The 25,624-nt window shown below is 45.0% G+C and overlaps 2 protein-coding genes across 3 annotated transcripts in view; one reads left to right on the top strand and one right to left on the bottom strand.

The window, feature by feature from the left end:
- RAD51C (RAD51 paralog C) overlaps positions 1-18,076 on the bottom strand; it is a 38,349-nt gene extending 20,273 nt beyond the window's left edge. Inside the window, exons 1-4 of one of the 2 annotated variants that reach the window (XM_069971219.1) lie at positions 17,937-18,076; positions 10,356-10,593; positions 8,717-8,883; positions 5,172-5,305 (exon numbers count right to left, since the gene is read on the bottom strand). In XM_069971219.1, the coding sequence (XP_069827320.1) occupies positions 5,172-5,305; positions 8,717-8,883; positions 10,356-10,519 (465 nt within the window). In that variant the 5' untranslated portion in view covers positions 10,520-10,593; positions 17,937-18,076. Of the gene's footprint in view, positions 1-5,171; positions 5,306-8,716; positions 8,884-10,355; positions 10,594-13,613; positions 14,110-17,936 lie in introns of those variants that run through there. The other variant, XM_069971218.1, reaches the window with a different exon arrangement.
- TEX14 (testis expressed 14, intercellular bridge forming factor) overlaps positions 14,151-25,624 on the top strand; it is a 64,069-nt gene continuing 52,595 nt past the window's right edge. Inside the window, exons 1-2 of the mRNA XM_069972967.1 lie at positions 14,151-14,181; positions 20,087-20,226. Coding sequence (XP_069829068.1) covers positions 20,091-20,226 — 136 coding nt within the window. The 5' untranslated portion in view covers positions 14,151-14,181; positions 20,087-20,090. The remainder of the gene's footprint in view (positions 14,182-20,086; positions 20,227-25,624) is intronic.

Below are 25,624 nucleotides of genomic sequence, written 5' to 3'. Positions count from 1 at the left end.
TGGAGGTGCTGGGGCCCCGGCACTTGCCTGGGTAAGCCCTGTGCTGACGTTGGCCCTAGTCACCGGCCTATTTTTATTATCCATGTCAGCACATGGAGTATAATTTGTGCAAACACTGTTTAATCACAATCTGGCCCCAAGACTTATGCTGCTGCTTTGAAAACCAACCTTCAGAGACTTAGAATTTCCAGCTGTTTGCTGCCGTCACTGTGTGTCAGTGCTGAAGACTGCAGATTTTTAGGAAGCAGTTCTGAATTACAGTGCACAATAATAAATCAGTAAACTGTAAGACAATATCTATAAATATACGCAGGCTGTTGCTATAACCATAGCTACAAGATCGGGAGAAAAATGGTTTCTTCAGAATAATTTTACAGGTTTGTGCAGACTCGTGTGCACAGCAAACAAATCTCTACTTACATTCACATTTGTGTTGTTTTGTGTAACCACAATGCATCTCACCTGTCTGCTGATGGCAAAACCAATGCTTTGCCTATGACAAGATCTGATTTTTCAATGTGATGACATTGATTTCCATGTCACATTGTAGTTCTAGCCCTGATCAGATCTTTAGAATAGACTTGAAAGAGTTGATTTATATAAATAGAGGCCATTTAAAGGGTTTTTCTTGAAGACAAACACTATCTGTATGCCACCGTCACAGTGGGGATCCACTACTATAAATCACAGTGAAGGGAGCTTACAAAGAGCGCTTCTCCTCTTGGTGGTCCTGGCCTCTCCCTGATCTACATAGAAGCTATTAATTTAACACTATATTCCCCTACAGAGACCACAGGATAAGGACAGGATAACAACATCTTGGCAGATGTTACAAAAGCAAGGCCCACAGAGTCAGGTTTTACTTAAAGACAATCATCTTCACTTAAAAATGACATAAACTGTTATTACAATGTACAAATGCTCTAAGCAATATGTTACCATCAGTTGAAGATCAAAAAGATGAATCAATATTTAAATTCTCAAATGACGCAGTGAATTTCTGAATACAATAGCCAGACGAGTCAGAAGAGTGGAAAGATATCTGTTGCACTAGCGCCCTCTGCTGCCTGATCTAAAAAGTTCAATAAAGGGAAAATCCCACTTCACCTTCTTACTGATCTCAATAGTTAGTCCATTGATGATTTACTTAAAGTATCTCTGTCTATCTCTCTTGTGAGTTTAAGCTGGGCAAAAGGCATTCAGTTAGGGGTCATTCACATGTCTAAAGACGTCCATCCTTGCACGGACTGTGTTCTGCGGACTGGACCTAGAAGCTCCCAGCCTTATGATTAATCATGATGTTGGGAGCGCCAAAATTTAAAAGTTTTAGGTTTAAAGAGGATGTACCACCTGGTACATCCTCTTTAACCTAAACCCACTGATCGAACGGCGCCCGGTTCCCAGTTCCTGTGCATGGCGTCGTTCTATGTACCTAAAAACGGACCGCGGCACCGGCTTCCCTTTCCATCAGTGGGTTTAGGTTAAAGAGGATGTACCAGGTGGTACATCCTCTTTAAACTATTTTGGAGCTCCTGACATCATAATTAATCATGATGCTGGGAGCTTCTAGGTCCAGTCCGCAGAACACCATCTGTGTATGTTGCAACATGGTCTCAATATCCATGCCAGCTTCATGTCGGCCTACGTGTGACCTGTTCTGGCTATGAAGACCATTAATTGCTATCTGGCCATTAATCTGACAACAATCAGATAGCACCAAGAGCTTACCACCCTCTTGTCACGCCTCACCAGCTTTAGTTTATTGACCGGTTGTAAATAGCAGACTCTGTGTATATTGCATTTTATTGTGTATATTGCATTTTATTGTATATTGTATATTTTATTGTATATCGTGTATATTGCATTGTTATTTTTAAAGTTTCTAAAATCCTTTGATGAGCTCTGTTTAGTGTGTATATAAGTCTGTGATTTTTTTCAGTTTTGTATAACATCTTGTCTGACGAAGGGAGCTAGACTCTCGAAAGCTTACACTCAAATATACTCAGTTAGCCTCCAAAAGGTATCGCCTGATTTCTTCTCTATTCTACTGATTTCTATGGCTAACACGGTACAACAATACTCTGCTAGCCCCTTAGAAAGCAGTAAGCCAATATTAAAGGGCAACTTCAGCGGAACGGCTCCAAGCAGGTGACTAACATACATTACAAAGTTATATAACTTTGTAATGTGTGTTAGTTAAGGGAAAAAAAACGCCGGAGTTGCCCTTTAAGTATGTATCTGCATAGAGGTGAGTAATCCAGAACCGAATCTCATGTGCACTGTTTGCATTAAGCTATAGTGAACAGTGCACATGAGATTCGATTCTGAATTACTCACCTCTACACCTGCGCTGATCCGAAGAGTGGCGTCTTTAGGTCCATTGGTCCATTTTAGGACAATGACTGCATCACCTGCCGAATGGACCCCAGGACAGATCTTGGATTAAAAGCAGCTATCTGACAGTACAAGTGGCTTAGGGTGGGCAGCTTGTGGGTACAGAGTCGCTTTAATAGCGGGCGCAGAAAACTGACATGTCAGTTTCTCGAGGTCCGGCTAGGGATCCGGGCCAGAGTGTATACCATGTGTCTGATTCCTCAGAAGGCAGCACTACATAAGTACCGTAAAAATCACTTATGTAGTGTGAACATAGCCTAAGACGTATTACACCAGAAGGCGTCCCTGTGTTTCTCTTTCTTTACATATATATATATATATATATATATATATATATATATATATATATATATATAACAACGCCAAAACTTGTACCCACTCACTCACTACTATTGAATAAGGCCAGATTCACTTGTCCGTGATATGTGGTCCGTAAGCTGACTGTATATCTGTACAGACTGAACTCTATGGGACTCCCTATTTAATTCCATTCTATCCATAATTAATTCATAATTGATATCCGACCAGTTAAGCACTATGATATGCTACTGTACAGGTCCTTCTAAAAAAATTAGCATATAGTGCTAAAGTTCATTATTTTCCATAATGTAATGATAAAAATTTAACTTTCATATAGTTTAGAATCATTGCACACCAACTGAAATATTTCAGGTCTTTTATTGTTTTAATACTGATGATTTTGGCATACAGCTCATGAAAACTCAAAAATCCTATCTAAAAAAATTAGCATATTTCATCCGACCAATAAAAGAAAAGTGTTTTTAATAATAATAATAATAATAATAATAATAATAAAAAAAGTCAACCTTCAAATAATTATGTTCAGTTATGCAACTCAATACTTAGTCGGGAATCCTTTTGCAGAAATGACTGCTTCAATGCGGCAATGTGGCATGAAGACAATCAGCTTGTGGCACTGCTCAGGTGTTATGGAGGCCCAGGATGCTTTGATAGCGGCCTTAAGCTCATCCAGAGTGTTGGGTCTTGCGTCTCTCAACTTTCTCTTCACAATATCCCAGAGATTCTCTATGGGGTTCAGGTCAGAAGAGTTGGCAGGCCAATTGAGCACACTAACACCATGGTCAGTAAACCATTTACCAGTGGTTTTGGCACTGTGAGCAGTTGCCAGGTCATGCTGAAAAATGAAATCTTCATCTTCATAAAGTTTTTCAGCCGATGGAAGCATGAAGTGCTCCAAAATCTCCTGATAGCCAGCTGCATTGACCCTGCCCTTGATAAAACACAGTGGACCAACACCTGCAGCTGACATGGCCCCCCAGACCATCACTGACTGTGGGTACTTGAGACTGGACTTCAGGCATTTTGGCATTTCCTTCTCCCCAGTCTTCCTCCAGACTCTGGCACCTTGATTTCTGAATGACATGCAAAATTTGCTTTCATCAGAAAAAAGTACTTGGGACCACTGAGCAACAGTCCAGTGCTGCTTCTCTGTAGCCCAGGTCAGGCGCTTCTGCCGCTGTTTCTGGTTCAAAAGTGGCTTGACCTGCGGCACCTGTAACCCATTTCCTGCACACGCCTGTGCACAGTGGCTCTGGATGTTTCTACTCCAGACTCAGTCCACTGCTTCCGCAGGTCCATCAAGGTCTGGAATCGGTCCTTCTCCACAATCTTCCTCAGGGTCCGGTCACCTCTTCTCGTTGTGCAGCGTTTTCTGCCACATTTTTTCCTTCCCACAGACTTCCCATTGAGGTGCCTTGACACAGCACTCTGGGAACAGCCTATTTGTGCAGAAATTTCTTTCTGGGTCTTCCCCTCTTGCTTGAGGGTGTCAATGATGGCCTTCTGGACAGCAGTCAGGTCGGCAGTCTTACCCATGATGGCTGTTTGGAGTAATGAACCAGGCTGGTAGTTTTTAAAAGCCTCAGGTATCTTTTGCAGGTGTTTAGAGTTAATTAGTTGATTCAGATGATTAGGTTAATAGCTCGTTTACGGAACCTTTTCATGATATGCTAATTTTTATAGATAGGATTTTTGGGTTTTCATGAGCTGTATGTCAAAATCATCAGGATTAAAACAATAAAAGACCTGAAATATTTCAGTTGGTGTGCAATGATTCTAAAATATATGAAAGTTTAATTTTTATCATTACATTATGGAAAATAATGAACTTTAGCACTATATGCTAATTTTTTGAGAAGGACCTGTATACTACTGTACTGACACAGTCGTGCCAGTACAGTAGCATACAGCAGTAGCCATTTGGGAGCTCACTTGGTCATAATGAATTACGATGCAGGGAGCTCCGTAAGGGTTCAATCTGTGATATAGTCATTCTATGGACCGTATATCATGGACAGATGTGTGAATGCAGCCTAAGGCTATGTTCACATTACGTATATTTCAGTCAGTAGTGTGGTCCTCATATTGCAACCAAAACCAGGAGTGGATTGAAAACACAGCAAGGATCTGTTCACACAATGTTTAAATTGAGTGGATGGACGTCATATAATGGCAAATATTTGCTGGTATTTTAGAACAACGGCTGTTGTATTAAAATAATGGCAGTTATTTACTGTTATATGGCGGCCATCCACTCAATTTCAACATTGTGTGAACAGATCCTTGCTGTGTTTTTAATCCACTCCTGGTTTTAGTTGCAATATGAGGACCACAATACTGACTGAAATATACGTAGTGTGAACCCAGCCTAGGTCAGTATTATCTATACAGAGTATTTGGAAAGTCTTTAGACTTGATATATGTATTGTACATTTACAACAGCCAATACACCCTACCTTTGAATGCTGGGTTATAAAGTCTGGAAGGACAAGTATCTGTGCAAGAAGCTCAGAGTAGTTATGGCAGCTGAAGTAATGGATCTGTGACAGTATGTTGTGGAGAGTAAACCTCTGCATAGCTATTTTTTGATCTAGGAAAAAAAAAATAATAATTCATTATATGTACGCTGCTTGTCCTCAGGAAGTACAAGAGAAGATATATATATATATATATATATATATATATATATATATATATATGTTTATATATATTACCTGAGCAAAATTAAAAGTAGGTTGGGTTCAGACAGGCAGTGTTTTTAAGAGCAATATGCTTGAATCACAGAAGCATTTGTTTGGCGTCTTTTTATTTTTTTTCTACAGGATAAGAGATAACCAGATGATCATAGGGGGGGTCAGACCGCTGGATACCCCCACGATATTGGGGACTTGTGTCTATAGAATTGCTTTTTCAAAATCTAAATTGAGAGAAACAGGTGTCCAGGAGGTGGGGTTGAGTTGCTCAAGTGCTGCAGCATTATACGTCTCCTTGCTCCCCCACCCCCTGCTTCCTCGCTCTCCCATTTTAATGACATACTAGGCTCGGCTTCCATAGCCAAATAATATCGATTTTGGACACTTTCACCCATCAAATAAAGTTTTTGAAAGGCATCCATGAAACAAGCACTGATGCATTGTTACATCTTATTTACAGTTCCTATTATCAGTCCAATTGTGTCTGTGGCTCATATTATGAATATAAGCTGACAGTATCCCTTAAAGTGTCACTGTCGTTTAATTTTTTAAGAAACTTTGTCATTTAAGAAACTTTGTACTTGGGTTTATTAGCCGAAAAATGCATTTTTATCATGAGAAAGCAGTTTAAAGCTCTCCCCCCTGTCTTCACTGTTCTCTATGGAGAAGAAGAGGTGGAGGGAGATGAAGCACCAAAACAGGACAACAAAGAGTTCATTTACAGCTACATCACTGGGCTATCTCCTCTTAAAGGGGTACTCCAGCGTGGGGGCTATTTTTTGATCTGGCCAGGGAGAAGGTGGCTGAGAGAAAAGACGTCCACTCACCTCCCCGGATCCAGCGGCGGGTCCCGTATTGCGGCCCCCTGATCCCCGGCCGCTTCCTGGTGTCTGACACGGGCCCGAGACGTGACGTCTCAAGCCCACTCAGCCTGTCAGTAACAGAGGCGGGATCCGTTTCAAGTCTGCTCAGATCCCCCCTCTGTCACTGACTGTCTGAGCGGCTTGAGACCTCACATCTCGGGCACGCGTCAGACACCAGGAAGCGTCCTGGAACCGGGGAGTTGAGTGGACATCTTTTCTCTCAGCCACCTCCTCCCCGGCCAGGTCAAAAAATATCCCCCACGCTGGAGTACCCCTTTAAGCCAGCACTGACCTCTCTGTCCTCTGAATAGCGCTTTCACACATCTCCTGCTGTGTAATCCTTTGTTCTTTGCTCTCTGCTGCAGACTAATCTCCCCCCCCCCCCTCCCCTCTCCATAGAACAGACAGGGGCATGTCTGATGCAACAAGACGTGATTTCCTGATAATGAGCAGTGAATGAGAGAGAGGAGGGAGGGGGGACCTGGGGAAAGTCTTTTTAAATGCAGATAATGGCATATTTGCCTAATAAACCCAATTACAAAGTTTATTAAAGGGAACCAATCGAGCAGAAAATCAATGTAAAGCTAAGGATACGTGCTGGTAGATCACCCAGCACACTTCCCAAATATGCCCCTGTAACCTCTGTACCCCCCTCAATTAGACAGTATTCTTACTTTGTTCAGGTCACGCGCTGTATGTAAATTTTTGGTAAGTAGTCAAGGTGGGCGTATGTAGTCACGGTCCAGGGGCGTATGTAGTCACGGTCCGGGGGCGTATGTAGTCACGGTCCGGGGCTGTAATCACGCCCAGAGGGGCGTGATTCGGAGACCTGCGGTCCAGTGACGTCATCCGGCGGCTTGCGTTCCGCGTCGCGGCCATGCCGACGTCTTCAGGAACCCGCGCATGCGCAGTACGTCAGTGTCGTCTCCCGCCGTACTGCGCACGACGGACATAGCCTCGAACTCACTTAGCGCCGGAGATCGTCGCTGGAGGCTGTGTTTCACCTGCTGGGCTCACCTCAATTCCTCTTTCTGCAGAAATTTGGTATTCCTCATCAGTTCTTTCTTCACTGCCACCAATGATTTACTTTGCAAACTCTCCCTGTCACCAATGATTTTATTTGCAGGTCTTCACTGCCACCAATGATTTTATTTGCAGGTCCCCACTGCCATCAATGATTTTATTTGCAGGTCCCCACTGCCACCAATGATTTTATTTGCAGGTCCCCACTGACACCAACGATTAACCCCCCCACTGCCACCAATGATAATCCCCCTTATCATTGGTGGCAGTGGGGGGGTTAATCGTTGGTGTCAGTGGGGACCTGCAAATAAAATCATTGATGGCAGTGGGGACCTGCAAATAAAATCATTGGTGACAGGGAGAGTTTGCAAAGTAAATCATTGGTGGCAGTGAAGAAAGAACTGATGAGGAATACCAAATTTCTGCAGAAAGAGGAATTGAGGTGAGCCCAGCAGGTGAAACACAGCCTCCAGCGACGATCTCCGGCGCTAAGTGAGTTCGAGGCTATGTCCGTGATGCGCAGTACGGCGGGAGACGACGCTGACGTACTGCGCATGCGCGGGTTCCCGAAGACGTCGGCGCGGCCGCGACGCGGAACGCAAGCCGCCGGATGACGTCACTGGACCGCAAGCCTCCGAATCACGCCCCTCTGGGCGTGATTACAGCCCCGGACCGTGACTACATACGCCCCCGGACCGTGACTACATACGCCCCTGGACCGTGACTACATACGCCCACCGTGACTACATACGCCCACCTTGACTACTTACCAAAAATTTACATACAGCGCGTGACCTGAACAAAGTAAGAATACTGTCTAATTGAGGGGGGGCACAGAGGTTACAGGGGCATATTTGGGAAGTGTGCTGGGTGATCTACCAGCACGTATCCTTAGCTTTACATTGAATTTCTGCGTGATTGGTTCCCTTTAAAATCGCCGGTACTGTTGATTTCTGCAAAAAACAAAACAAAACAACAACAGTGACACTTTAAATGAAAGAAGCTAGAATATAGAACTGTAACTGTAGATCATTTAAAGTGATACTGTCACCCTCCCCTCTTACTCTCTGCACCATCCGCAAGATTAGATGCTGCACATTCAATATATGCACCTGTACTAAATTTCTATGTCTTCTTTCTGCTCTAAAATAGCTTAATTTCATCAGCAGTGTCATCTAGGCGGGGCTTCATGGCAGCTGCACCCCCTCTCCCAAGAGTGAGAGGGCCCAACTGCCATGAAGCCCCGCCTAGATGACACTGTTCACTGATGAAATGAAACAAGTGTAAGTATCACTTTAAACTTGATTGGTGTTTTAGGTATAATCTGGCAGAATGTTCAGTGTGTGTTTCTGAGATGTCCTCATTGTCCATGTTTTATTTCTGGTCCTTTCTCTAGAATTGATAATTTCCCCCCATACATACCATCTTGTTTATGAGCCTGTGTTATAAGATCACAGTGCAGAACACAAGCATTGGCAATATCCACCAATCTGTCCAGTAGAAAGCTGTTCTCTGTATCAATGTACACAGTTTCACCATCGACACCCCCAAAGCACTCTGGGATTTGTACATCAACGGCAAGCTGCATGCTGAAAAAACAACAATGGATTAGAACCAAAAGAAATACAATGACTATAACCTGGGTCTAAATGTATACAGGCCCCCACTTTCTAGATGGGATCACGATCAACTTTCAAAAAACTAATAGTGAAGGTCATTCACTTTCATATATGAGATGTAGCTGCCATGTGAGGATAAGCTGGGTGTCATGTGTGTATGGTCTGTTCCCTGGGAATTATGGCAATAAGGCAACCCCAGAGGCCTTATCGGACCAGGAAGAAGAGGATTGATACCCCTCTCCTTGATTTCCCCTCGTAACCCTCTCCTTCCGTCCCCCCTTACCCAATCACTGTCTGAAATGCTTTATTGTTTGTTTTTTAGGATAAGGTGTGCAGAAATGTTAGTGTAGCGTGTGATATGATGTATAGCATAGGAAGCCTGTGCTGTATGTTTTACTATCACGTTAAGTATGTATATTGTTTTGGCGATGCTTTTCGGCCTGCGCTGTGTCGCAGTACATGTATGTATGTTTTGACAATGACTTGTACCAACTGGTAATAATGTTATTTTCAATAAAAAAAAAAAAAATCAGTGTGGAGGGCATTCTAGAGCAGTATGCCTTTTTGTAATCTTATTACACCTCTACTGCATTTCAAAATATTCCTTTTCCCCTAAAACCACTTAAAGGGGTAGTGCGGCGCCACCCAGGCCCCCCCCCCCAAAAAAAAAACAAAACAAAGACATACACAAAAAATATACTTACCATCCCACTGGTGACGATCGCCGTTCGAATTTCCCTTCCAGGTCCAGTGAATGGGAAAGAAAAGGCTGCTGGTGCGCACGTGCACCGGCAGCCTTTTCGTTGGCTGGAGCGCATCACATGGCTTCCAGCAAGCCAATCAGGGCTGAGCAAGCTGGAAGTCATATGATGCACTCCAGCCAATGAAAAGGCTGCTGGTGTGCATGTGCACCAGCAGCCTTTTCTTTCCCATTCACTGCTGTGGAAGACAGCGAAGAGGAAGGAGACCAGGACCGCCCCTGCAGTGACAACATTGATCGAAGACGGCACCCGGGAGAAGAGAACGGGGTCAACAGTGATTTGGTATGGGGGGGGGGGGGGGGGTGTTTGGGGATGAGAAAGGGGGGAACGGGGCCAGACCGCTTATTAACACACATTACAAAGCTATATAACCTTGTAATGTGTGTTAATAGAAAAACGCTGCACTACCCCTTTAAATATTTATTGATGTTTCAGCCCTTTAAGGCTGCAAACACACACACAGCTTATTCTGGGAAAACTGCCACTAGTTTTTGTGCCAAAAACAGAAGAGGATCCAACATAAAAAGAATGTACAAGTCCTCCCTTTATATTGTCCATCCCATTTGAATCCACTTCTGGTTTTGGCACAAAAACTGCAGTGTCAGTTTTTCCAAAATAACCAGTGTGTGTTTGCAGCCTTATGCAGTCAGTCATATAGTTTCCACTCAAAATCATGCTCACCATAATTGTGTTTTTCCCACACCAGGCGGCCCACAAATTTCTGTAACCTTAGTCAATGGCACACCACCACCAAGCATCTCATCTAATGCTGAGCAGAATGTTACAATGGATGCTTGAGCTTGTTCCTGTTCTAGTAGCGCCAAAGCTGTGTGTTTCGGGGTCATCAATGTGCCACTCCGATTCTCTCTTCTCAATATCTGCAAAACTTCCACAGCATTGTCTTCTGATATTCCAGCTTCTGCAGCAAACAAAAGCATCCACATCAAACATATTTCCCTACAAATTTCACAGTTTGGGGGCGATAAAATTGTAAGGCAAATTTAAAGGAGAAGTCCGACCAAAAGTTTTTTTTAATATGTTATTACTTATGGAAAGTTGCCGCCACCGCACTCATGTGAGCCACACTTGCCTCCAACAGATAAGCGTCCTGCCGAGAGCTGCATGATGTGACCCCTGGCAGCTCTCATCATCTGCCGGGGGTAAGTGTGACTCTCAAAAGTGTGACGTCAGCGGCTGCCGCAGCTGGGTAGGGGGGGCGGGGGTGCTGGTGGGTGGGGGGGAGTGTTGGATGGAGGGATGTATGTGGGGTGGTTATGGTGATTGGTCTGGTACTACTCCCCCATCATCTGCTCATACTATGAGCAGATAATGAGAGTAGTAGTACTGTGTGTATGTGTCTCACACACCAAGCAGGGGGGAGGTAGTTAGATGTACGGGCACCTCTCTCCCTCCCAGCTCGTTGCCATCTATCTCCCTCTCTCCCGGTGTAAGCCTGGTCCCTCTCTGCCCTTTGTCCCTGTGATACATTACATAGTTGCACATACAATACAGTACCATAGACTTCTACATATACTGCGCCCCCTGCTGGACACTCCATAGGAATTACAACTGATTCGTGACGTCACTTTTTCTTACAGAATCTGAAGCCTGTCTGTTCTACTAAATTAAGGAAAATAGCAGTATATGTGCATTTCCCATAATTAATGTACATTAGGAATTTGTCTAACTTTCCTTATGTAATACCATATTAAAAAATATGTTTTGCCCGGAGTTGTCCTTTAACGTTTGGTGGTAAAAGGAAGGGATCTTGCAAAACTTTTACAACCTTTCAGTGGTAAATTATAAATATACCTAAAAATTCAAAAACGTACACTACACAAAACACATAATAAATTTGGTGCAGTGGGAGCCTCAGATGCCGGTAAGGGGGCCGGCATTAACATATGGAATCACATTGAAGCTGACAGTGATAGTATCCGCAGGTGATTTAGCTGCGAACTTGCAGTGTGAAATCTGCTGCATATACGGTATGTGTGTTTCCAGCCTTACTGTGTTTTCAATCCACTCCAGGTTTTAGTTGCAAAATACTGTGTGTGAACATAGCCTTAAAAATTATACAATAATGAGAACATTTATATTTATATTTTCTTCAGGGGATTTGAACCAAAGAATGAACTGCTGGCAGGTCCCAAGACAGGTGAGTTACCCCTAGACCACAGCTCCAACACATTAGGGAGAAGAGATTCAACTTAATCTGAGTGTTTCTTCTAGGTTGCGTTTACACAGAGAGATTTATCTGACAGATTTTTGAAGCCAAAGCCAGGAACAGACTATAAACAGAGAACAGGTCAAAAAGCAAAGACTGAGATTTCTCCACTTCTCAAATCCATCCCTGGCTTTGGCTTCCAAAATCTGTCAGATAAATCTCCAGTGGATTCCGTTGCTCGTGTCTGCTTGCCGGCTCCTTAGCCGCAGCCACTGATTGGCTGAGCAGGAGAGTAGAAGCAAGTATGTATTCACAGGGAACTGCCAGGACCTTAGATCGGAGTGGATATCGCTGCAAGACTGGCAGTAAGATTTCTGCTGCGATACATCCTATGTGAGGGCACCCTTACAGTAGGATTGTGCATAATCCACTGCATGGACATATTACCAAAAAGTACCATGCTTACTAGGGGACTACCGGCTACAGCACACTGTCAGCACCTGTCAGGTAGGGCCTGGGAGCTTTAAAGCGAATGTACCATCAGGTACATTCGCTTTAACATGACCCACGGATAGATCCATTTTTTGAACCGTGGCTTGTTTCCCGTGTACAGCGCTGTTCTATCCACGGGTACCGGGCCGGGGCTGAGGCACTACAGGCGGGCCGGGCCGCCCCCAGTGGGAGGAATCCCCCGCCCCTCCATGACGCGGCTCCGTTAGAATCAATGTGCTTTCCTGGGATTGGGGCTTGCTGCCGCTGGACTCATGAAGCCTCCTGGATATGCCACAGTGTCACAGGAGAAGGTGAGATTACTTGATCTGTCTACTATTGCTTGTGTTTCCTAGCTAATGGCTGAGAATAACGTCGCAACCCTGCAGCGATGAGGTAAACAATCAGGAAAATGTCACTTGACTCATGATAAACAATTTCCAATAGCGAGCAGAATTGTGAATGCAGCTCCGGCTACTACACTGTGTAACATGAAGGGCAAAGTGTTCCACCATACATATTATTCAACCTGATGTGACAATGGGCATGGAGACACATACTGCGACTATGCTCAGCAAGTATTGTGCCTGGGTCCTACTCTAGCAGTACCCTGTAACATTTGCTGGGCTCTGTATGCTAGTCTTCTGTATTCTCAGTATGCAGTTGTGTTTCTCCATGCCACGGGGCACATAATAAGTGGTAGGAACACCTTTAGGGACAGGCCAAATATATTTTCAAAGTGGAACAGACCCACATAAGTATTTTCATAGTAGTCAGACTTTAAAGGGGTATTCTAGGAGGTATTTTTTTTCTAAATAACTGTGCTCAAGCAAATATAAAAAATAAAACCCCTCCCCTCCGGTGTTGTGATGGATCTAGGTCCCACAGCACAGCACTTCCATGTGTCAGTAGAAGGAATTACCTGCTCAGCCAATCACAGGCAGGAGCGGGTCCTGCAACTACCAATGACTGGCTGAGGGGTGTTTCCTTGTGTCACAAAGGACTGACTTCTGTCAGAACGGAGGGAAGGGGCAGGGAATGAGTATAGGTTGTTTTATTTATTTTCATTTTTACATCAGGCAAGGAAGAATTATTATTTAGAAAAAGATTCCTCCCTGTAATATCCCTTTAAGAAAGTTTCAGAGAACTAGAGTGGGAGGAGCTACAGAATGGCCTCCAATAGGCGCTGAGTGGGCGGGGCTACAATCACACCAGTCTGTATAAAGTTATAATTGCTCAGGTAGGCTCCGTATAGCGGACCGGTGCCGGCACAGATCGGTTACCTCTGGCCAGGTCACTGGCTCTCACATCTGCCACGTCCTGCGCGGTATGGAAGCCGGCAGCGATCAGTCTGGCTCTTACGGGAGGCGCCAAAGGAAAGCTGCCAACTTCTCGCTGCATGTGGGCAGCGCCCGGGGCGGTCACCCCGTCAGGCTCATCCGCCGCCCCTCAGTACCGGTCCGCTGGCGGGAAGACGAGGCGTGCGGCGGTGCTAAACATGCTGCCTATTGCAGCCCATACTTTCCCTACGACTAGAGCGCCACCTGCTGGCACAACGCGTGAATTTCACTTCCATAGGTTGCCCGGTTTTACACCTATACATCTAGGCTAAACAAGAAGTGAAATGTTTCAATACCATATATTGCACCTGACGTGTGGACTATACTAATTGCTGTTACAATTAAGTCAGCCTGTTTTAGCATATAATGAAGAGCGCCCCCTAACGTGTATAACATGCGTGCCACGTTTGGTCTACAAGAAAATGGCGCCGGCTGTATGTTGTGACTAGCCACGGGTGCGTGCACTGCGATTGTCACGTGGTATAGCCCCGCCCCTCGCAGGAGGAGATAGGTAGTGGTAGCGGCTCGCGGCTCGTGTGCTTGGTGTTCAGTGAGGGTCTCAGGGCTGAGACTCGGGTGACCCGTATCCTGCCCTGCGGGCCTCTAGGGTGTTCGGTATAGTCCTTGTTCCCTCCACCTTCATTCTACTGCGCACCATGTGGGGGAATTTACCATGCTGCCTCTTTCTACGAGCCTCTGTTGCCATAGTAACCAGTCAGCTAAGCTTTCATTTTTAATATTTCGCTGGTAAAATGAAAGCTGAGCTGTGATTGGTTGCTATGGGTGATAAAAATCTGACTATAAGATGGCGATCTTGCCCCTGAACTGTTGCGATGACGCTGTTGCGATAACGCTGTTAGGCTATGTTCACACATCGTATAACAGCAATGCCGGGTGGTGTTCGGCAAGTTCCTGCAGCCGATACTATTGTATTGGGTGCAGGAACATTATTTTTTCACAGATGAATTGCTGACACCGTCAGGTGGGCCCGCAAATCAATTAACCATTCACTACAATGTAAAGTACGGCCTGCCATACTTTACATTGTGTGAACAACTTCTGTTTCTGGAGGCTGTTAGCCGAACAGCATTCAGAAATAATATACGTTTGTTATTTTAACATCCGTTCTAAAGAACCGGCATTAAAGGGGTAGTGCGGCGGTAAAAAATTATTCACAGAATAACACACATTACAAAGTTATACAACTTTGTAATGTATGTTATGTCTGTGAATGGCCCCCTTCCCCGTGTCCCACCACCCCCACCCGTGTACCCGGAAGTGTGGTGCATTATACATACCTGATCCGTGCCGACACGCGTCCGCCATCTTGTGCCAAACTTCATCACCGGCCGGCCTGAACACCTCCGATCTTCCCGAGTGCCGGCCGCGTCATCAGCCGCTGAGCCGCGATTGGCCGAGCACAGTTATGCTCAGCCAATCGCGGCTGAGCAGCTGATGACGCGGCCGGCACTCAGGAAGAACGGAGGTGTTCGAGCTGGCCGGCCGAAGATGAAGTTTGGCACAAGATGGCGGACGCGTGTCAGCACGGATCGGGTATGTATAATGCACTACACTTCCGGGTACACGGGTGGGGGTGGTGGGACACGGGGAAGGGGGCCATTCACAGACATAACAAAGTTGTATAACTTTGTAATGTGTGTTGTTCTGTGAATAATTTTTTATCCCCTTTAAAATAACAATGTCGGAGCACAGCGGATGGCATTGCATTGAATTCAGTCAATGCCACCCCTGCAGAAAAGAAGAGACACTGATTTCATTTCAATCAGCATCTGTTATTTTCTTGAAAACAACACTGTGAACATAGCCTTTGGGTACGTTTACTTTAATGAAATGAAGTGGAAATTCCAAACGGAATCCCCGCCCAGACTTCTTAGATTTCCGCCTGCCTTAAGGCCCTATTACACCAACAGATTATCTGACAGATTTTTTTTAGCCAGGAATGGACTATAAACAGAACAAGTGATAAAGGAAAGACTGAGATTTCTCTTCTTTTCAAATCCATTCCTGGCTTTGGCTTAAAAAAATCTGTCAGATAATTTGTTGATGTAGTAGGGCCCTTAGGGTATATTAACAATGAGTAAATGTGGCGGAATTAAGTGGCGCCGCAGAATCCCACCTGCCTCAGTGTGCCATAGCCTGTTCATGAGAGGGCTCATGTGCCTCCTGCCGCCACTCTCCGTGTAAAGAATTGACATGTCAATTCCGTTGCAGAATTCCGCCACATTTACATTTGAACATACCCTTAGGGGGAGATTTATCAAAGGGTGTAAAATTTAGACTGGTGCAAACTAACCACAGCAACCAATCACAGCTCAGCTTTAGGCAGTGCTGAAAGGAAAGCTGAGCTGTGATTGGTTGCTGTGGGCAGTATGCACCAGTCTAAATTTTGCACCCTTTGATAAATCTCTCCCATAGTGTTTCAATGATAAGTATAGGGCGGCCCCCACTCTCTGTGGCTCTCCGCTGAAAGAGTTGACGTGTCAGTTCTTTCAGTGGAGACGCCCTATCTTTAAAATACTGAGGCAGGTGGAATTCTGAGTGGAGTCCTTTGCGGGGATTCTGCTTGGAATTTCCGCCTCATTTCCTCAGTGTGAACGTACCCTTTAGAGATGAGCGAACCTCGGGCATGCTCGAGTCGATCCGAGCCCGAACTTTCAGCATTTGATTAGCGGTGGCTGCTGAACTTGGATAAAGCTCTAAGGCTATGTGGAAAACATGGATATAGTCATTGGCTGTATCCATGTTTTCCAGATTTATCCAAGTTCAGCAGCCACCACTAATCAAATGCCGAACGTTCAGGTTCGGATCGACCCGAACCCGGTTCGCTCATCTCTAGTACCCTTAGCTATCCCCATTCTGTGGCTCTCCGGCCGCTGCAAAACAAATTTACCTGGCATCCGGGGGTTTGTAGTTTTAAACAGCTGGAGAGCTGCAGATTGGAGAACATTGCCATGTGAATAGAAACGACTGCATTGCACTATGTGATTGTGCGACTCCATCGCTCATGCTAGTGAATAGGATCACGTTGTGATCCACAAGTGGTCGTGACCCTGCAGTCACAAGAATTTAATTCTAGATGGATTTTTGTTTCTGGTTTGTGGGCATCAACCCTTGTGGGTCACACAATGTGACCCCATTCACTTGCATAAATGGGGGACATGCATGATCACGCAGAAAGACATGGCATTTTTTTTTTTTTCACAGAAACCTTTCGTCCCCAGAAATCGCTGTATAGTCCAGCTTATTTTGCTGGGGCAGCGTAACCTTATCATAGAGGCTACAAGACAGATGTATAGAAAATAGGGATGAGCGAATTTACAGTAGTAGTGAAGCGTTTCGCTAGGCTCGGCAGTAGAGATGAGCGAACCGAGTTCGGGTTCGAGTCCATCCGAACCCGAACGATCGGCATTTGATTAGCTGGGGCTACTGAACTTGGATAAAGCTCTAAGGTTGTCTGGAAAACATGGATACAGCCAATGACTATATCCATGTTTTCCACATAGCCTTAGGGCTTTATCCAACTTCAGCAGCCACCGCTAATCAAATGCTGAAAGTTCGGGTGGACCCGAACCCGGTTCGCTCATCTCTACTCCGCAGTCAACTTATCAGCCAGCTGCCTTTGAACTCTGTGCTGTTCCACTCTGGGTGCCGCGCCTCTCCTAGTTTCCCAGGACTGGATCCAGCTTTTCCAGTGCCCCAAAGTGGAGGGGCACAGAGTTGAAAGGCAGCTGGCTGATAAGTCTACTGCCGAGCCTAGCGAAGCTCTTTGCTCCTACTATTACTGTAAATCTGCTCAGCCCTAATAGAAAACATATGGCATTGTGTAGGTCAGAAATGGTGCAGATTGCACCAATAGTAAAAACACATAGATGAATGTTTATGGAAAGGGGTCTGTAAAAGTGAGTTATGATTTATACAACCAAGCTTAGTAGCGACAATATAGAAGGGCACCGCCACAGATCAATGGAAAAGATGAATAATGCCTCATAGAGGTTTCCTGGGCAAAATGGCAGTAACTGTTGTGTGCCGCACTGCCAGTAATTAGGTAGTCACCAAACAAGGAGCCCCATGGCCCTGCCTGATGCATGTTTCTTTGTCACACAGCAAAATGCACAAGTGGCAGTTTGAGGCACCAGTAGAACAGTTCAGAGTGCATGTGCGGCAGGTGAGGTCACCTATGCTGACCTATCTAAGTGTACTATAACCTAGTGACAGAGAAGCTGAACAGAATGATGTATCACTTACATTGTTCTGTGCAGCTGATTCGGAGATCTCCTCCTGAATAACATGGACAATAAGTAGTCCTCTCCATTATGTGCACGAGCCCAGTAGTCCTCGTTATTCATAAGAAGTGGAAAACTCCACCCACCAGCTCCTGAATGGCAGTTATCTATGCTGTGTATAGCAAGTCAACTGTCAATCAGCAGCTGCGGGGAGGATGGTCCTATTCTGGATATTAGGAGACCGGCTGAACAGAATGATGTACATTATACACCAATCTGTTCAGTATTTCTGTCACTAGTTTATACTGCCCTTATTTAAGGTGAAATAAACCTTTAGGGTGCGTTCACACCTACCGCATCCGCAGCTTATTTTTCTGCGGAAATCCGCAGGTCTGGTAGTGCAGATTTCAACCTGCGAGAAATCCGCATATGTGTGCGTTTTGCGTTTTTTCTGCAGCAAGTTTATCGCAACTGAAATGTCAGTTTAAAATGTCTCTCATTCTAAACGGACATTTCAGTTGCAATAAACTTGCTGCAGAAAAACCGCAAAACGCACACATATGCGGATTTCTCGCAGGTTGAAATCTGCACTACCAGACCTGCGAATTTCCGCGGAAAAATAAGCTGCGGATGCGGTAGGTGTGAACGCACCCTTAAAGTGTCACTGTCGTTTAAATTTTTTTGGCAGAAGTCAATAGTACAGGCGATTTTAAGAAACTTTGTAATTGGGTTTATTAGCTGTAAAATGCGTTTTTATCATAAAAAAGCAGTTTGAAGCTCTTCCCCCCCCCCCCCCCCCCCCCTGTCTTCATGGTTCTCATATGGAGAGGGGAGGGGTGGAGGGAGATGAGACACCAAAACAGGACAACAAAGAGTTAATTTACAGCTACATCACAGGGCTATCTATATCAGCTCTGACCTCTGAATACCGGCTTTCACACAGGTCCCACTGTGTAATCCTTTGTTCTCTGCTCTCTGCTGGCGACTAATCTTCCTCTTTCCTGCTCCCCCTGCCCTCTCCATAGAACAGAAAGGGGCATGTCTGATGCATCAAGACGTGACTTCATGATAATCAGCAGTGAATGAGAGAGAGGAGGGAGGGGGGGACCTGGGAAAAGGCTTTCTGAATGCAGATAATGGCATATTTGCCTAACAAACCCAATTACAAAGTTTCTTAAAATCACCTGTACTATCGATTTCTGCAAAAAAAGAAAAGGGCAGCCCAGCCTGGAAGACAGGAGTATGATTTTAGCTCTATGAGGTACACAGGGAGCTGCTGTCAAAAAGTGCAGTGAGCATCTTCACGGTCCTGTACAACACACACAATTTACAGGCAGAAACATGGAACTGGCTTCACCCGGTGCCCAAAGAAGAAGCTCGTCCTAGTGAAATGAAAGAGTGGTACAGAAGATACTTTCCTGCACCTTACTGTTGAAATGTGCTACTAGACAGCCAGTGCATGACTGTCAGTAATACAGGAGTTTTAGCCATTGATTCATACCATGGATCCACACTGTCTGTAGCATTGTATGTTCATTATGGACACTGTCACCTCCTTCTTGCATTCTGACTTCCCTACACAGGTGTAATGGGTAAATTTAGCAGTTTTCATACCTCATTTTATATCATACGTCGTAAAAATTGATCTTTTATCAACTGCAGATTGCGCTAAGTGGGCGGGGCTTCACAGCAACAGCGCCACTGTTGGCGGGGCCTATGTGCCGATGACGTCACGGAGGTATGGGGCCAACGGTGGCGCTGTTGATGTGAAGTCCCGCCCACTTACCACAATTTGAAGTTGATAAAAGATGACTTTTTACTTGAACAAGCACCATGATGTATGATATAAAATAAGGTATGAAAACTGCCTAATTTACCCATTACACCTGTGTAGAGAAGTCAGAATGCAAAAAGGGGGTGACAGTGTCACTTTAAGGTTACTGTACAGTGGTCTTTTCTGGACCAGAAAATAATGTAACCCAAGGCCATTGTATCTTGAGGGACCGCTGTATATATTTTCCGATTTGTAGAATTTTTATTCTATTTTCTGCTCATGATTATGGGGGCAGCCATCTGGCCTGAGCTTGTGAGCGATACTGTGCAGAGCCCCCTGGACCACACAAATTCCTGGTGTTATTTGGTACAAATAAGTGTTGTTTTCTTCTCTTGCAGAACCATGTCCTCCTCAAAGATTAGGTTACCACCATATCCAGTACAGATCGGTTCAGTGAAAACCTGTGTTCCTGAAAAACATCTCCAAACGTACATACAATGTGGAAACTATGCAAAAGTGAAAAAAATGCTGCAAAAGGGTAAGGACTTTACTCTTGTTAACAGTGTTATGTTTTCTGGGAAACAGTAACTAGTATAACCCCTTTACTTTAGAAACATAGAAGATTGTTACCAGAAAAAGACCACCTGTTCCATCTAGTCTGCCCTTTAAGTATTTCAATTCCTATTATCTTAGGATAGATATATGTTTATCCCAGGCAGGTTTACATTCTGTTATTGTAGATTTACCAACCACATCTGCTGGAAGTTTGTTCCAAGCATCTACTACTCTTTCAGTAAAGTAATATTTTCTCACATTGCTTCTGATCTTTCCCCCAGATAACCTCTTACTGTGTCCTCTTGTTCTTGAGCTCAGTTTTTAACCTTAGTTACTGGTAATTTTAACATAAGACGTCTCTCCAGCAGCTTTGGACGCAGGAGGGGGCACCCGGGCTCCATAACAGTTGCGTGGTCTGCCTCCATGACTGCCCTTATTTAACAAAGTATGAACTTTTTGCAAGACAAGACTTTTAAAAGTTGTAACTCGATAAACGAGCAAGATTTCTTAACCCCTTAAGGACCGGGCTAACTTTCGTTTTTGTGTTTTCTTTTTTTTCCTCCTTGTGTATAAAAGGCCATTGCACTTGCATTTTTACACCTATAGACCCACATGAGCCCTTATTTTTTGCGTCACTAATTGTACTTCGCAATGACTGGCTGAATTTTTCTATAAACTATGCTGCGAAACCAGAAAAAATTATATGCGCAGTGAAATTGAAAAAAAAAAAAAAAATGCAATTATTTTTCTTTGGGAGGGCTTCATTTTTACGCCGTGTGTCCTATGGAAAAACGTACTTGTTATATATGTTCCTCAAGTCGTTACGATTACAACGATATGTAACATGTATAACTTTTATATTATCTGATGGCCTGTAAAAAATTCAAACCATTGTTAACAAATATACGTTCCTTAAAATCGCTCCATTCCCAGGCTTATAGCGCTTTTATCCTTTGGTGTATGGGGCTGTGTGAGGTGTAATTTTTTGCGCCATGATGTTTACTTTCTATCGGTACCTTGATTGCGCATATACGACTTTTTGATCACTTTTTATTACAATTTTTCTGGATTTGATGCGACCAAAAATGTGCAATTTTGCACTTTGGGATTTTTTTGCGCTTACGCCGTTTACCGTGCGAGATCAGGAATGTGATTAATAGTTCGGGCGATTACGCACGCGGCTATAGCAAACATGTTTATTTTTTTATTTGTAAAATGGGAAAAGGGGGGTGATTCAAACTTTTATTAGGGGAGGGGATTTTTTATTAATAAAAACACTTTTTTTTACTTTCACTTACAGTAATATGAAGCCCCCTGGGGGACTTCTATATACACAGAACTGACCTCCCATTGAGATCAATCCTGTGTATATAATAGAGTAATGATCCATCAGATCGGTGCTCTATTATAATGGTCTGCTGCAGACCATGTGAATAGATTGCCGAGGCGGGAACAGCGTCGGAGCGATGCTGAGCCCCGGCCGACTCAGTACAAGTGATCTCCCCTCCGCGATCGCATCGCGGGGGGGAGATCCCCCACTAGACACCAGGGACAGGGGGCACAGCTGCTATTCAAATGCAGCTGTCAGCTTTGACAGCTGCATTTGAATAGTTAATTAGCCGGCCGCGGCGGCTAATACCCGCGGTCCCTGGCTGCACGTAGCAACCGGGACCCGCGGGCTGCAGAGAGGACTCACGCCGGGAGCCCTCTCTGTTTACACTTAACGGCCGCATGACGGGTAAACCCGTATGGATTACGCGTTTCAAGAACCTTCTCTTCATCAGATCCATAAAAAATGTACACACAGTGGGGTTTAAATAGGTAAAATGGTGGGAAAAACAATTTGTGAAGTGAGCCCTGATTGGCTCCAGTGTAAAAACTATCACATGCAGTAAAACAAACAAATTAATCTTATAGTCTTCTGGCATATAGCATATATAAGCTGTTATACACATTAAAATATAAAACATGATCTAAAACATAAATAGATCAAAGATAAAAACATTACAATCCTACAACCATTTTTAGAATTCTTACATTTAACATCACAACTGATATTGTTTCTAAATGTCAACGCTAATGTAGTGTAGTGGTCTGGTGTTTGGCTTGAGAGCCAGGAGTCTTGGGTTTGAATCCTCTGATGGACTGTTGGTCAAATGATAAATTGTTGTTCAAATGGGTTTATATTTTCACGATTGTGACTGGCTAAATTAAACTACAGACTAGAGCTGGGTGATATGGCCAAAAAATAAAATCTCGATTTTTTTTTTTTTTTAAATTTTGGACGATTCTCGATTTAAATCTCGATTTTTTTTTTTTTTTTTTTTTTTTTTTTTTTTTTCTTTCCTTTTTGCTAAATAAACAGAATAGTTTTGTCCTTGCAGCATCAGATACTATTTTAATGACATTTGAGACAACTGTATTGCTTCTCACTGTAACAGTGCTCCCCTGTAGTAGACAAGCTCCCTGTGTGCCATTCTGGGCCCCCATATAGTATAGGAGATCTTCTTTGTGTGTTTAGTAGTGGAGGTATAGTGGATAAGGGGTGTAGTAGTAGTAGTAGTACAGGTAAAGATGAGGGGTGTAGTAGTACAGGTACAGATGAGGGATGTAGTAGTAGTAGTACAGGTATAGATGAGGAGTGTAGTAGTAGTAGTACAGGTACAGATGAGGGGTGTAGTAGTAGTACAGGTATAGATGAGGGGTGTAGTAGTAGTACAGGTAAAGATGAGGGGTGTAGTAGTACAGGTACAGATGAGGGGTGTAGTAGTAGTACAGGTACAGATGAGGGGTGTAGTAGTAGTACAGGTATAGATGAGGGGTGTGGTAGTAGTACAGGTATAGATGAGGGGTGTGGTAGTACAGGTATAGATGAGGGGTGTAGTAGTAGTACAGGTATAGATGAGGGGTGTAGTAGTACAGGTATAGATGGGCAGCTAGGGGGTGACGGAGGGCGACTGGGGGTGACGGAGGGCGACTGGGGGTGACGGAGGGCGACTGGGGGTGACGGAGGGCGACTGGGGGTTACTGAAGGAGGAGTGGGGGTGACGGAGGGGGACTGGGGGTTACTGAAGGAGGAGTGGGGGTGACGGAGGGCGACTGGGGGTGACTGAAGGAGGAGTGGGGGTGATGGAGGGCGACTGGGGGTGACTGAAGGAGGAGTGGGGGTGATGGAGGGCGACTGGGGGTGACTGAAGGAGGAGTGGGGGTGATGGAGGGCGACTGGGGGTGACTGAAGGAGGAGTGGGGGTGATGGAGGGCGACTGGGGGTGACTGAAGGAGGAGTGGGGGTGATGGAGGGCGACTGGGGGTGACTGAAGGAGGAGTGGGGGTGATGGAGGGCGACTGGAGGTGACTGAAGGAGGAGTGGGGGTGATGGAGGGCGACTGGGGGTGACTGAAGGGGGACTGGGGGTGATGGAGGGCGACTGGGGGTGACTGAAGGGGGACTGGGGGTGATGGAGGGCGACTGGGGGAGATGGAGGGCGACTGGGGGAGATGGAGGGCGACTGGGGGTGACTGAAGGGGGACTGGGGGTGATGGAGGGCGACTGGGGGTGATGGAGGGCGACTGGGGGAGATGGAGGGGGACTGGGGGTGATGGAGGGCGACTGGGGGAGATGGAGGGCGACTGGGGGAGATGGAGGGGGGCTGGGGCAGCTGGGAATGATTGGGAAAGGAGTACACATAGCCCTCCTCCCCTCACCCCGGCCACACATGCAGGTCCCGGTCTCTGCAGGAGGCTGCAGGGACTGTAGTGGTGATAGCGTCGCTGCTATTACTGGAGCTGTACAGCGGGATCAGGGGTGAAGATCCTGCTGTACAGCTCCAGTAATGGCAGCGACGCTATCACCACTGCAGCCTCCTGCAGAGACCGGGACCTGCATGTGTGGCCGGTAGGGGAACGGAACGCTATGTGTACAGCTGGGGAAGGTCGGTCGCGGCTCTGGGGGACTGCCGACCGACCTGCACCTCGCCCCACTTCCCGCCCGCCCGGCACCTCCACGCAGCGCCGCCCCCTCACTTCCCGCCGGCCGTAACCTGCACCTCATGCCCGGCCGGCACCTCCACGCAGTGCTGCCCGCCCTCCATCTCCCGCCCGGCACCTGCACCTCCCGTCCGCCCGCCCGACTGACTCTCCGCGCTTCTCTGCCCTTCTCTGCCCGCAATGATTTTTTGTGAAAATCGAATTTACGATTTTCACAAAAAATCAAATCGATTCTAACCTTCTGAGTGAATTAATCGAATTAATTCGATTAATCGCCCAGCCCTACTACAGACTAATATTTTATTGCAACTGTATTTGTATAAATAGAATTAGGGAATGATAGAAACAATAATAAATGGTTAAAAAGCCAACCTTTACAATATTTGCCCCTATGAATACTTGTACGGCTCCTGATGCGATTGTGATGCATTCAATGTCTGTATTGTATGGGGGTCGGAGAGGACCGGAATGAATGTGTTACTCTAGGGCTGGGTTCGCCTATATGTGAAAGAGTGTCAAAGCTATATATTCCCAAAGAGATGCTGGTCTAGTAGCAAGTGCATCATTTGGCCAACGAGAAAACTCAAGTTCAAATCCCGTCAGGGGGATGAAGCACTCATTTGAATCAATTTTTTATTCGAGTTAGATAGTTCCTATTGGTTATATAGATGCGTTTTAGTGAGTGTTAATTTATCAATTCACGTGGAGGAGGAGGGGATTGGAGATGTCATTAGGTTATTACTTCTGTTGCCTTGTTCAGCCCATTGGGCTGTAATGTATCCATAAAAAATGCAGCGAAACACTATGTTTTAGGAACCCTCTTTTGATGTTGGCTCTATGGTTATTTAGCCTAAGATGTAGAGGTTGCGTGGTTCTTCCCACGTATTGTAAATTACATGTACACTCTATTATATAAATGACAAAATTTTGAAGTGCAGGTCATTTTTTGTTTAATGTTGAACACTTTATCTTTCTTGTTGGAAAAGGTGGTTATACCTGTTTTAATTGAATCACAGCAGAGGCATCTAGTGGAATTACATTTATAAACTCCTTTTACATTTGATTCATTGCACACTGTTGCTGTATGCTTCCTAATTCGGCTTGGGGCTAGTATTCCTTTTAGACTCTGGGCTCTTCTGTATATGACTCTTGGTTTATTTGGAATTACTTTTTGTAATAATGGATCCAACTGTAATATGTGCCAATGTTTGGTCAGGATGTTTCTGAGATGTTGCTGATCCGTAGTGTAGGTGGTAATAAAGTTCATTGATGAATCCGATAGTCCAGGTGTCTTTCTTTTCTTCCTTTTTTGTAGTAAGGCATTCCTCCTGTGATAGGGTAGCCGCCTTCTTTGCTGCATTCTCAATTAGTCTCTTGGGGTAGCCCTTGGCTAGG

The sequence above is a fragment of the Dendropsophus ebraccatus genome, chromosome 5 (assembly GCF_027789765.1).
Source record: "Dendropsophus ebraccatus isolate aDenEbr1 chromosome 5, aDenEbr1.pat, whole genome shotgun sequence".
Taxonomy (NCBI): domain Eukaryota; kingdom Metazoa; phylum Chordata; class Amphibia; order Anura; family Hylidae; genus Dendropsophus; species Dendropsophus ebraccatus.
This window is presented reverse-complemented; position numbering and strand designations above follow the sequence as displayed.